Genomic DNA, 14,783 nt, shown 5'->3' with positions numbered 1-14,783 from the left:
GGAAGTAAATATCCTGAAATATGATGCATAGGATGTAGTAACTTGTGATAAGTTGAGTGGAACTTGTGATACGTTAGATGACACTTATAATCCTTTAAGTTTATACTTAAGATACATGAGGTGACACTCATCTTATGTGAGATGATGACTGTGACGGCATAATGTGGTAGATATGACACATAATGTGATTCGTGTCATGGATGAGGCTAATACCTCACATGGGCGCCATGTATAGTATGTTGTCTCTTCAGTATATATATACCTTGAGCTGGAGGGAGGGAGGAAGGTCAATGGATGGTCTGGAAACAAACAGTCACTGATGGACTCAATCCCTTTGGGATATTTCTTTTTATTCTTCTGTATAGTATGTTATTATATATATATATATATATATATATATATATATATATATATATATATATATATATATATATTAGAAAGGATCACAATTTTGCGCGTAATCAAGATATTCCTATGAGTCCACAGGGAAAATGAAACACGAAAAGTTCCCAAGTGCACTTTCGTGTAATAATCACATCATCAGGGGAGACACAAGAGAGAAATATAACAGTCAGTTGATATACATCGAAGAGACGAAGCTTCGTCTCTTCGATGTATATCAACTGACTGGTATATTTCTCTCTTGTGTCTCCCCTGATGATGTGATTATTACACGAAAGTGCACTTGGGAACTTTTCGTGTTTCATTTTCCCCGTGGACTCATAGGAAAATATATATATATATATATATATATATATATATATATATATATATATATATATATATATATAACTTTAACTCTCATAAAGTTCATAAGAAAGGACTTCCTTCTTGCTGGACACAACCCATGTTCCTCCTTCGTCAGGAGTTCCCGACAATCTCCTTCTCTCCTCCTCCCAGGAGCCCTCGTCGGGAAGTCCTTGACGACCACCCTCCCCCAGGAGGCACTTAGCTAATGATAGGCTTGAGTGTCCCCCTAACCACTGTGGAGCAAGTGGGGCAGATGTCCCTGGGCCTGGCGCAGGTGGCGCACAGGTGCAGGTGAGAGCAGGGCTGGAGCACGACCTCAATGCGTTCGACCTGACACTCCCGACACAGGAGGCGGCGCTCCTCGACCTGCACACGCGCCCTCAGCTCAGCCACTGTAAGGGTCGGGAGGTATAACTTAACATAGATCCACGAACGAAATAGCTTTCGTGAAGAGAGAACCATAATGATTAATACATACAGATATTATTGATAAGACTTGTAACTGAACATATTATAAAATCGACGAACTTTATATGAAGGGACGGCCTAGACCATCCCGATACATCATGCAAATAAGCCAGAGCCATGTTCTGACCTCTGGCACTTAAAACTGCGCAGAGGAACTGGTGTGCATGGCCACAGGGAAGAACGTTCGAATCCCACTGAAAATTATATCTTAGTAGCTAACGTCAATACAACGGACGCCGTGTTCTCCTCTCCTTCCCGCTACGGTATATATATATATATATATATATATATATATATATATATATATATATATATATATATATATCATACTTAATCGCAGTTTCCCGCGATTACATCCTTTAATGCAAATGTTGCCTTTAGTAACAATAATACTATAAAGAATATCTTAATCAGGAATTCACCAGAAAATTCTCTTGGTTGCATCTATAAAGTGTCTTGTGGAAACTGTGATAAATTTCATGTTGGTCAGACTTGTAAGGATCTTTCTGTTAGACTTAAGCAACATAAATATAGTATAAGAACGGGACAAGAATCAAATGCCTTGTTTAATCATGTTAAAAACTATGATCATTATATTGACTGGAGTAACGCCATCTCAGTTATTAACTCTAACTCTATTACCAAGAAAATATAATTGAATCTTCTATTATTAAATACACATAGAATTATAATCTTAATATTAGTGATGGTCTATACAAGTTAGATAACTTTATTGTTAATAAGATTTGTAAAATGATAAGTTTATGAACGCTCGTTGTATGTTTTGGACAATCACATGTTTACCAAATGGCGTCTTAGCTTCGTCTCTTCGATGTATATCAACTGACTGTTATATTTCTCTCTTGTGTCTCCCCTGATGATGTGATTATTACACGTAAGTGCACTTGGGAACTTTTCGTGTTTCATTTTCCCCGTGGACTCATAGGAATATCTTGATCACGCGCAAAATTGTGATCCTTTCCAATATATATATATATATATACATACATAAACGCCCATATATATATATATATATATATATATATATATATATATATATATATATATATATATATATATATATATATATATATATATATTGGAAAGGATCACAATTTTGCGCGTGATCAAGATATAGATTCTATGAGTCCACGGGGAAAATGAAACAAGAAAAAGCACTTGGGAACTTATCGTGTTTCATTTTCCCCGTGGACTCATAGGAATATACATATATATGTGTGTGTGTTTACCTTATGACTATGACAAAAAAAAAAAAAAAAAGAGATCCTCTCTACGTAATACTTCCATAAAACCTCTAATATCAAAACAAGATTTTGTCTGGCCGTCTTTCCTTCTTCTGGAAACACTGAGACAAAAGTAACACACTGGGTATGTCACAGTTCCCATATTTACACTCTGGCCATCAGTTCTCTAGAAAGGTAAAGTGTTCCAGTATGACTGAACTTCATAGCCTAAACCAGACCATTTCTAAGATAATATATAATCATATAATGATCACATAAATTTAAGAAAACTGGATGAGCCTTGGTTGACCTACTATGTCACTACAGTCTTAGGAAAAAACGAAGCTTAATCTTCATGATTTCCAATGACTCATATTCGTCATTTCCTCTTTAAGTAATTCATCATTACATTTTCTTGATCGTAAGAGGAAGTGATAAACACGTAATTCACACCATAGTGACGTAGGTAAGTGACAACCACAGTCTATCTCTCGTATGACCAAATACGACAACTTACCATCTCGTAGCAAGGCTTCGTACTGGGCCGTCGCGTCTTCAGTGATAGCCTTTGCTTCTAAAGATGTAGGTGTTCCCTCCGTCGCTAGCAACTGAGTACAAAGAAGAAAAGGAAGTATCTGCTTATAGCACGTACATTTTACGAACTTTTAAGCAACGTTTTGAACACAGTCATACCCCAAACGCGCTCGTCAATCTGTTTTATGTAGCATCAATGGTTCTCCTCCCGTCCCAAACCACTTCAAAACAATCCCAGCAACTTTCCCCCCCACAGAAAAATTATTTATTCATTCTTGCCTCACACTACAGCATCCTGTGCTGACTAATTCCCCTCCACCATCAGATAACATGGTATCAACAACAAACCTATACAACCAAATGACCTGACAGACTAAACAAATGTTAACCCAACCCAATCTTTAGCTCCATTTCACCAGACATACAACCCCCCCACCTGACACTACACTCTCCAGACAAACACGAGTCCCTTGTACGTCTTTTCTCAGGACAACACCCATCTTTTGGGATTATGAAAAATAGAGAAAACATTTCAGCATATCACAAGACTCGTCATATCCATGATGGAACGAACACATCGAACACCCGATCCTCAACTTTCCTGTACTTCCCCTACCCAGATCAAAAACATGACCTATTATCCTGGCTGGTGGGCTAGCTGACACACACACACACACACACACACACACACACACACACACACACACGTATATATAGCCAGACTGACCTCAGTGCCTCCTGGAGCATCCTCTTGTAGGAGAGTACTGGACCCCGGGCTGGCAATCTTCTGCTGGTTCTCCTCGAAGTCAAACACGACTTCGAGTGCCTCGCTCACCGTGCGGCGGAATCCTCCCCGTAGCTCCAGGTTCTGCTTCAGCGCCCCCTTCACTGAGTTCGCGGAGAGTCCCATCGCCAACAGGCGCTGCAAGAACGGAGGCGAGAGTTCATACAGTTTACTCTAGTCGGATGTGTTGAGAGCAGAACGAAGTGAGATCGACTTGATTGGTTACCTGGGCGATGGGATGAGCCAGGAGGAGATTGGCCTCTTCGTCAGTAAGGGCGATGGGCCGAATGACCGCTGAGGGAGGGTCATTATCACCCCATATCTTCTGCGTGGCGGTGGTGGTGGTGGTGGAGGTAGAGGCCTCCTCGTCCTTCTTCGTCCTGATGAAGGGACACCACGGGTAGTAACGGGCGTGGTCTGCGATGGGGTCGTCACCCTTCCTCCAGCAGAAGAGCCCGCAGCCGCCGTGGAAGCACTGGACCCAGTCGGACACTCCTGTGTAGAAGAATCCTGCAGCCACAAGGGCGTCGACGCTGACGCCCATCTCACTGGACCATCGGGTGTACGTCTGCTTGCGGGAGGCCTCTGTGTTGAACTGCCTGTAGGCTAAATGACTCCTGTCCACCACCTTGGCATCTGAGAGAAGAGCAAAAACACCGTCAGGTTCACATGATTCTAATATCAGCTTCGTCTTTCCTGCCGAAGTCACTGAAGTTAGTATACAACTACGGCTGCGGCCTATATGCTAAGCACATCCTAGCTTACTGAGTCTCTGACTAAAATTACGTTTTTAGTGTTGCTGTAAATACATATTCATGCCTAGAAAAAAAAAAAAGATATTGCATCTATCTAGATATAGAAAAAGGACATTACATCTTTCAGATCCGGACATTGCATCTTTATCCGAACATTGCATCTTATCCGGACACTAGCTGAAGATGTTATCGATCTTTTTATTTTTTTTAATATTTCGCTCTGTATAGTGTTGGGGGGAGGGGGACGACTCACCCACATGGTAGTTTCCACTAGACTTGAAGACGGGCCGAGTGCTGGCGACCCTGAAGGAGTGGTACTCATCCAGCAGGCGGTACACTCTACCCCTGTCGTCTGCAGGGTGCGACAGGGGGACGTTCCCCGTGGGTTCCTTGGTGACGAAGGCGCAGTTGGGGAAGTGCTTTCGATGCTCGACATCGGGACGATCCCCGGGGTCCCAGTAGCCAACAATCCCTTGGCAGAAGACACACTGGACGTGGTCACTTATCTGTAAGTAGAAGAAACCTTCTCTGGCCAGCTGGTCCGGTTCCACGAAGTCCACCGTCCAGTTGGCGAAGGTCTGGCGCCTCACAGACTCCAGCAGGAGGTCGGACTGCCAGTGAAAGCGACGCTCCCGACGAAGTTCAGCTGTAAGGAGGGGGGGTGGAAGGCGTTTAGGAGAACGAGAAAAATGGTCATATGAGCGATAATCATGTGGAAACCTGTAGGTAGTACAACTCTTTAAGTGGCTTGTTCTTCATGTGCAGAGAATTCTTACATGCGAACGTCTTAATTATGTATCCAGCTATCATACCGTAACAGCAGTGGTGGCGACCAAGGTTAAGATAAGACCATAAGAGTGCCACTGGATCTGGGAGGAGATCCACTGAGAGTGAAGGTAGCCACAGGAATGGCTCTGGAACTGTAGATGTCTACAGGAGTGACCTTGGAACTGGTGGTGTCTATAGGAGCGTCCTTGTAACTAAGGGTAGCAATAGGAGTGCCCCTGGAACTGGAAGAACTGGAAACGTATAAAGCAGCGCACCCTGGAACTGAAGATGCCTATGGGAGTGCCCCTGGAACTGGAGGCGCCTATGGGAATGCCCCTGGAACTAATGGTATCTATAAGAATGCTCCTGGAACTGATGGTAGATACTGAATGTTCCCCCTGGAATTGATGACCACTGGATCACCCGTGGAGCTGAAAAATCACCATTGGAATAAGCCCTCCACCATTGTCTCCCCGCCCCTGGGACTAAGGCCGACTGACTGGAACGCTCCTGGAACCGGCGGTGTCTGTCCCTACGAGTGTCTTAGGAATCAAGGGTGGAACCAGCGAGGCGCCCTTTGGAACTTACGTAGTCGGCGGTGCGTCGGCCACTGGGAGCCGTTGACCATTGTGTCAGGCATCTTGGTCTCTAAGCCTCCTGCTGGATTACCTGAAGGAAGAAGAAGATCCTTCGTTGAACTAAAATGGAATTACATACAACCTTTAGAATCAAAATGACATTTTTTTGTGGAAAATTTACAGAAAAAGAAAATATATAGTCTTGAAAAGGAGTTACCTAAAATCCTATATCGCAATTGTACATATCAAAAGTGGACTTCAGAAAGTAACATGTACTATGTAGTTACATTACATATACTACTGTGCACTTGTACTATACGTATATCCATATACTTTGATATATGGTCGTGTAACAAACATTAAACTGTGTATTGACTTAAGAATTCTATCAATTGAGTGCTATCTTAAACAGCTTGCACTGTTACAACGGCAGTTTTGAAATAATTCTTTTCAAGGATCAGTTCGTAAGATGCAACCATATCAAAACATTATAATACTTTCAAAATCTTTTAAAAACAAAGTCTACGTAGTTCTTAAGCAAGTTAAATGTGTAATGTATATAGTTCTTAAGCACGTTAAATGTGTTTATAGAATTCGCAACCTCTTAAAATATTTCAATACTATCAAAATCTCTTTAAAACAAGTCTACGCAGTTTTTAAGAACGTTAAATGTATAATTAGAGAATTGACGATCTTTCTTTTTTTTTAGTTCCAATATTTTCTCTTTTTTTTTTCTGTCCTTTTAGAATGTACAGGTTTTGATCTCCTCTGCTACGTCATTCGTTGCTCAGCACTACTGACCAGATGTGGTATCGGTTCTTATCGACTTTGAGTAATCTGCAAGAGGTAACCAGTTACCTCAGTACTGAGAGATTCAGGGTGGGAAATATATATATATATATATATATATATATATATATATATATATATATATATATATATATATATATATATATATATATATATATATATATATATATATATATATATATATTAAGCAGGCAACTTGAGAATGACTCTCAGTCGGTGAATTGAATTATGTATGTGTCGACTTATATGACAACACATATATGAATAGACATGAACAAACACACACACAAATAAGTACACACACACACACACACACACAGACACACGCGAAAAAATGAGTACACACATACACAGACACACGCGAAAAAATGAGTACACAAACAGACACACGCGAAAAAATGAGTACACACACACACACACACAAACACACGCACACAGATTCTCGCCTTAACTAACGAACTCCAAGAGTAGAAATGTATGGTACGTTGCATTCTCGTCCAGGACGGTTTGAGATAACGGTGGGAAGGGGGTTTATCACAGCTCAGCTTTGGAGAAGCGAGAGACTTGAGTCACCATTTGTGTGACAGAAATATGTCGCCGTCTTATCAGAAACATTGGTAACCTAGATATACTACACGTATCTTTTTTTGTGTGTGTTACTTATGTCATTAGTCACTCGCTTTCCTTCCTCATGAAGTTATCTACACACTCCTCCTTCTTTTGTGTCTGCTCGGGTGAAAGTATGTATTCGTTTTAAGAGATCGTTTCCTTAACCTCTCCTCCCATCACTTATTTTAGTTTTTCTCTAAATTTCTTTCTGTCTATTGATCTTCTACCACTTGAGATCCGTTATCGATACGCGTTTTTCGTCTCTTAAAGCCTTCCACTGAAACGCCTGACTATCTATCGGGCGTTTTCTATATATATATATATATATATATATATATATATATATATATATATATATATATATATATATATCCTAGCTTCAGCCAGGTACCCATTTCATCGACCAATCCCTTCGGGTGGATGATGGGTGGATGAATGGCTGGATTGACTGTGGACCTTTTGCCACAACAAGGATTCAAACTTATTCATTCGATCCTAGGCGAAAGGGGCCCCTGAATGCGTCACGGTCAGGAACGCTAACCATTACACCACGGGAGTCCAACCCACGGTCTCTGCGTGGGGCTGGTATCAGTCATTTAACTGATTAGATCAGATATTACGCATCGACTGAGAAGCATGTATGAGGAGAGAGCTTAACACACGTGTATTTGTGTGTGTGTGTGTGTGTGTGTGCGTGTGTGTGTGTGTGTGTGTGTGTTGTATGTCTCCTATTGTACGCTGGGACTTAACTGCTACTATCTCTTTTCTTTTTCTCTTATCTCGGTCATGGTATACGTGTCTAGATGCATGGATGTAGATTTTGCAGAGATAATGTATCAGTGAAGTTCGACATATAAGTGCTGGGTTATGAAAAGAGGGGATATGATTTGAACTTCACAACGACAACATAGTGTGATTATTCTGCATAAATTGATTACAGTAATTCTAGCTCTCTATCTCTCTCTCTCTCTCTCTCTCTCTCTCTCTCTCTCTCTCTCTCTCTCTCTCTCTCTATATATATATATATATATATATATATATATATATATATATATATATATATCGCTACCTCGCGAGACAGCGACAAAGCAAAATAAGAATATATATATATATATATATATATATATATATATATATATATATATATATATATATATATATATATATATATCATCCCTGGGGATAGGGGATTAAGAATACTTCCCATGTATTCCCTGCATGTCGTAGAAGGCGACTAAAAGGGGAGGGAGCGGGGGGCTGGAAATCCTCCCCTCTCATTTTTATTTTAATTTTCCAAAAGAAGGAACAGAGGGGGGCCAGGTGAGGATATTCCAAAAAAGGCCCAGTCCTCTGTTCTTAACGCTACCTCGCTAACGCGGGAAATGGCGAATAGTTTAAAAGAAAAGAAATATATATATATATATATATATATATATATATATATATATATATATATATATATATATATATATATATATATATATATATATATATATCCTAGCCCGAATAGGAATCCAATTATCGAGCATATCCCAAGGAGTGGATGAAGAGCTGGGTTGACTGTGGACCAACTGCCGCAACCAGGATTCGAGCCTGTTTACCTCCAAATTTCCTATGGGCGTTGGCATTTCCGCCGTGAGCACGTACGTACTCCATCTTGTGAGTGACATTCACGAACAAAGACAGAGTCGCTCGTAATGATATGCATCAGTGTGATCTGTGCTATGGATCAGTTCGCTGGTAATGATATGCGTCAGTGTGATCTGTGCGATGGATCAGTTCGCTGGTAATGATATGCGTCAGTGTGATCTGTACGATGGATCAGTTCGCTGGTAATAATATGCGTCAGTGTGATCTGTGCAATGGATCATTTCGCTGGTAATGACATGCGTTAGAGTGATCTGTACGATGGATCAGTTCGCTGGTAATGATATGCGTCAGTATGATCTGTACGATGGATCGGTTCGAAGTCCCTTCCCAAGCTAGTGATAAAGCTCGAGTCTCAGTGGCGTCGATGGGCTTGACAGCTGCCAGCCGCCGATAAAGCGGTGAGATAAGGCTTATAATAACGCCCCGATAACGACCAACATGCACGGACAGAACCACCCTTTATCGGAGATACCAATCTCCTCTCGCAGCTCACAGCTTCCCTAATCTCTCTCTCTCTCTCTCTCTCTCTCTCTCTCTCTCTCTCTCTCTCTCTCTCTCTCTCTCTCTCTCTGTGTCGACGAACAAGGTCGTGGAATCAAAAGCGAACCGAAAGACCCGAACACACAATGGAGATCGCGCCGAATGAGAACCGCAGAACTTGGAGGTAAAAAAAAAAAAAAAAAAATCAACTGAAAGTCGAACAGAAGAGCAAACTGGAAATGCTCTAAATGAGTCGACGGTGGCAAGAACAGAGAGAGAGAGAGAGAGAGAGAGAGAGAGAGAGAGAGAGAGAGAGAGAGAGAGAGAGAGAGAGAGAGAGTAAATGAAAACGGTTCCAAACGAGATGTAAAAATGATGAACAGGACTCGCACTGGCCACAAAAAACCCACTAGAGCAAAGGTAATTTTATTTCTTTTATACGAGAACCGAATTTAGAAAAGTCTCGGCTTAAATGGCAATTAGACAACAAAAAATGAGCAATATGCTCAATATCAAGAACAACAAAAAACTCCCACTGAAAATCAGAAGAGGCTTGCTCGAAACGAGAAACAAATACATAAAGCTCAAAAAAGAATAGCTAAGGACAAATAGAGAAATAATAACGAACCCTTAGGACATAATATATACATACAATAATAATTCAAAATCTGATAACGCAAAAAGAAAACATAAAATAGATTCTTAATAACGTACATCAATGTGTTCCCTTAAGATAATCACACAAAAGTGAGTTACGTAAAATGATGGATCACCAAGAGAAATATAACAAATTCCCCCCAAAAACTAATTAATCTTTATGAGTCACTCAGCCTTTGTACATGTAAACCAAGGACTGACAAGTGAGAGCAATACGATAGACCTTATCTCTACAAATAATACAGTCATGTTCTCAGATATGTGTCGAAGCGAATGATACAACCTTATCGGATCTCACAAGTGTCATAGAAATGACCAAAATGACTACATCATACAGCATGGAAATAATAAATGAGTGTCACTGTGGTGGAGTAATTGAAGATGAAGCTAGGATGACTGACATGGATGCGCTAGGCTGACTGACATGGATGCGCTAGGCTGACTGACATGGACGCGCTAGGCTGACTGACATGGATGCGCTAGGCTGACTGACATGGATGCGCTAGGATGACTGACATGGACGCGCTAGGCTGACTGACATGGATGCGCTAGGCTGACTGACATAGATGCGCTGGCGGACTGACATGGATGCGCTAGGCTGATTGACATGGATGCGCTAGACTAATTGACATGGATGCGCTAGGCTGACTGACATGGATGCGCTAGGCTGACTGTCATGATGCGCTAGGCTGTTTGACTCTGGTATGCGCTATGGCTGACTGGTCATGGATGCACGAGACCGATTGACATGGATGCGCGTAGGCTGGACTGACATGGATGCCGCTTAGACTGATTGACATGGATGCGCTAGGCTGACTGACATGGATGCGCTAGGCTGATTGAAATGGATGCGCTAGGCTGACTGACATGCATTATCACAACAGAATGGATCCGAGACTCCTAGATACACACTGGAGTGAGATAGGCAACTGGATGGAAGAATTCTTAACTAACAGGGAATCCAGAGCAGATAATGTTCTGTCGTGGGTGCCACAGGGAGCAGCAGTACTCAGCCACAAGTCTATAAAGTAACCTTGTTATCAAAGTATCAACAGAGAAGGATGAGAATGTATTGTCAGGACGCTCTGTGGATGACAGAGGGTTAACTCAACGACAGGATCGGATCGTACACAAAATAAAACGATGCAAGTTACATAATAGCCAGAAGTGAACGGTGTTGGAATCTAATGAAGATCATCAATTAAGCAAATGTTATCACGGATTACGGAACAATGCGTTGATGACGACACACCATAGGTACAAGACGGAAAGGTAACAGAAAGTGAAAGAAACGTCATAGATCCAGCAATCATCACCCCGTAAGTATAAAATGCGTAAATTCGAAGAACATAGAAGAAAACACAGTCGGGGCAAATACTGAACGGTATGATAATGAGAACTTTCACACTCGAGAAAATAACTGTTCATGACATTATTTCATGTATATATATAAGAAGCAAAATTAAATACGGCTATGACGTGCGGTTATCATCCAAGCAAAGATGAACATTAAAGATTTTTCCAACTTTACACCCGGGGAGAGTGGGGAAGAGACATCTTAATCTACGCATGACAACAGACTGAAAGGATAAAAAGGTAATACGATATCAGAAGTCTTTTTGTCCATGAAGAGCGAGAGAGATCTATCGCATCTGCACGATAAATATATCTAGCAAAAAATAGCCGAGTTGTATGCACTTTAGCCAGACAGGCTGTTCCACGTACCACTAGAAGAAATAAGAAACAATGAGAAACATGCATGAAACGATTGCAGAAACATAAAAGTTAATACATGTGAGAGGACAGTCCCAGACGAACCAAGAATGAACGAATATTTTATATTCATGAGTGTGGCGGCAGAGATAATCAGCGGAGGGCGGTACGCGCTACTCTTGCCATTCAACAAAAGTTTCGTCATAGGTGCTTATGGGTAGGTAGGTTTCTCTCTCTCTCTCTCTCTCTCTCTCTCTCTCTCTCTCTCTCTCTCTCTCTCTCTCTCTCTCTCTCTCTCTCACATACACATTTAGGGGTGTTTTCGATATGCTCTGCTCGTCGCTGTGGGCAACTTCATTTTTGGGAAGGAGGCCAAATAGACGAGCAAGCACAGGAGCATATTCAGGCCATTTCCTCAAAACACAGGGGTGGGAACCCATCTCGTCCACAATCCTTGCCTATCATACCATTTTTTTTTTTCCCTGGCTCGACAGGAGAATTCGTAAACTGGAACTGTGGTTGTTGGATTGTTTTATGACTGAAGTTATTGGGTAAAAGCCTGTTGGTGGTGACGATGTAGCGTAGCGTACCTGGTGTTGGCGGAGATGGATTTTATGGGGTACCTGGTGTTGGTGGAGATGATGCTCTGGGGTACCTGGTGTTGGTGATGCTCTGGGGTACCTGGTGTTGGTGGAGATGATGCTCAGGGGTAACCTGGTGCTGGTGGAGATGATGCTCTGGGGTACCTGGTGTTGGTGGAGATGATGCTCTGGGGTAACCTGGTGTTGGTGGAGATGATGCTCTGGGGTACCTGGTGTTGGTGGAGATGATGCTCTGGGGTAACCTGGTGTTGGTGGAGATGATGCTCTGGGGTACCTGGTGTTGGTGGAGATGATGCTCTGGGGTAACCTGGAGTTGGTGGAGACGATGCTCTGGGGTACCTGGTGTTGGTGGAGATGATGCTCTGGGGTACCTGGTGTTGGTGGAGATGATGCTCTGGGGTACCTGGTGTTGGTGGAGATGATGCTCAGGGGTAACCTGGTGTTGGTGGAGATGATGCTCTGGGGTACCTGGTGTTGGTGGAGATGATGCTCTGGGGTAACCTGGAGTTGGTGGAGACGATGCTCTGGGGTACCTGATGTTGGTGGAGATGATGTTTTTGGGTACCTGATGTTGTTGAAGATGAAGCTGTGGAGTAACTGGTGTTCATAGAGATGATGTTATGGAGTATTCAGCATGACGCTGTCGAGTGCCTAGTGTTGTTGGAGATGTTGCTGAGGAATACTTGTCCTTGTTCGTAATGATGTTGTGGAGTGTACGGTGTTGCTGGAGAAGATAGAGCGCTATGGAGCTAGTGTCGTGGAATACCTGGGGTTGTTGGAGATGATATAGGAGACAGACTACACCTTGTGTTGTTGGAGGTCATATGGCAATGTTGGAGACGGTGTTCTGAAGTATCTGATGTTGTTGGAGATGATATAGGAGACAGAGCTGTGGGCTATCTTGCGTTGCTGGAAGTCATATGGCAATGTTGGAGACGGTGTTCTGAAGCATCTGATGTTGTTGGAGATCCTGTAGTGAAGTACATGGTGTTGCTGAAGGTCCTACAGTGAGGTACCTGGTGTTGTTGGAGTTCCTGTAGTGAAGTACCTGGTGTTGTTGGAGATCCTGCGGTGAGGTACCTACTGTTGTTGGAGGTCCTACAGTGAGGCACCTGGTGTTGTTGGAGGTCCTTCAGTGAGGCACCTGGTGTTGTTGGAGGTCCTTCAGTGAGGTACCTGGTGTTGTTGGAGGTCCTTCAGTGAGGCACCTGGTGTTGTTGGAGGTCCTTCAGTGAGGCACCTGGTGTTGTTGGAGGTCCTTCAGTGAGGCACCTGGTGTTGTTGGAAATCCTGTAGTGAGATACCTGGTGTTGTTGGAGGTCCTTCAGTGAGGCACCTGGAGTTGTTGGAAATCCTGCAGTGAGGTACCTACTGTTGTTGGTGGTCCTTCAGTGAGGTACCTGGTGTTGTTGGAGATGCTGCGCAGTAATCTTTTATCAGATGTTTGAACTGAGATCTGATTACAGTGTGTGTGTGTGTGTGTGTGCGTGTGTGTGTGTGTGTGTGTGCGTGTGTGTGTGCGGGGCACGACATTTATCATAACTGTTGTTATCTATATGTTGTTGAGGTAAATGTGATTCCGTCTGTTTGCTTCTGGGTGGAAAAACTCCTTTGTTGCATGAGTTGCCAGGTCTCGCTGGGTGGCATGTCTCTGTGAGATGTTTTGTAAATCCTATGGGAAAAATAATAGACATGTGATGTTCCCAGCTTATACGTATGTATGTCGCTAGGAACAGATATATCAAGTCTTTAGCTGTCATGTGTAATGTATCGAAACCACAGCTCCCTATACACATCCAGAACCCGTGGGCCTTCCCGTGGTTTACCCCAGGCATTTCACACGCATCGTTCAAATGCAGCTCTTGTTCCTTGCATGCCTTTCACCCTCTTGCATGTTCAGGTTCCTATCATTCAAAATCTTTTTCACTCCATCCTTCTATCTACAATTTGGTGTCCCGCTTCTCCTCGTTCCCTTCACTTCTAACACAAATATCCTCTTTGTCAATCTTTCCTCACTCATTCTCTCCACATGTGAAAACCATTTCAACAAACCCTCTTCTGCTCTCTCAACCACATTCTTTTTCTTACCACACATCTCTCTTACCCTTTTATCAATTACTCGATCAAACCACCTCACACAGCACATTGTCCTCAAACGTTTCATTTCCAACTCATCCACCCTCCTCCGCACATCCTCATCTATAGCCCATGTCTCACATCCATACAACATTGTTGGAACTACTATACCTTCAACCAAAACCATTTGTGCCCTCCTAGACAACGACCTCTTTCCAAACATTCATCAGTGCTCTAAAAACTTTCGCCCCCTCATCCACCCTATGTTCAATTCCGCTTCCATAGTTCCATTTGCCGCGTTGTCC

General features: G+C 42.5%; 1 protein-coding gene across 1 annotated transcript in view; it reads right to left on the bottom strand.

The window, feature by feature from the left end:
- Positions 1-317: 317 nt before the first annotated feature.
- The window catches only part of LOC139755920 (baculoviral IAP repeat-containing protein 7-like), a 15,432-nt gene continuing 966 nt past the window's right edge, over positions 318-14,783 (bottom strand). Inside the window, exons 2-7 of the mRNA XM_071674676.1 lie at positions 5,892-5,972; positions 4,789-5,181; positions 4,007-4,416; positions 3,724-3,918; positions 2,980-3,070; positions 318-1,142 (exon numbers count right to left, since the gene is read on the bottom strand). Coding sequence (XP_071530777.1) covers positions 949-1,142; positions 2,980-3,070; positions 3,724-3,918; positions 4,007-4,416; positions 4,789-5,181; positions 5,892-5,943 — 1,335 coding nt within the window. The 5' untranslated portion in view covers positions 5,944-5,972 and the 3' untranslated portion in view covers positions 318-948. The remainder of the gene's footprint in view (positions 1,143-2,979; positions 3,071-3,723; positions 3,919-4,006; positions 4,417-4,788; positions 5,182-5,891; positions 5,973-14,783) is intronic.

This window comes from Panulirus ornatus, chromosome 20, assembly GCF_036320965.1.
Source record: "Panulirus ornatus isolate Po-2019 chromosome 20, ASM3632096v1, whole genome shotgun sequence".
NCBI lineage: Eukaryota > Metazoa > Arthropoda > Malacostraca > Decapoda > Palinuridae > Panulirus > Panulirus ornatus.
Note: the sequence above shows the minus strand (reverse complement) of the source record. Positions and strands in the feature narration are given on the sequence as shown.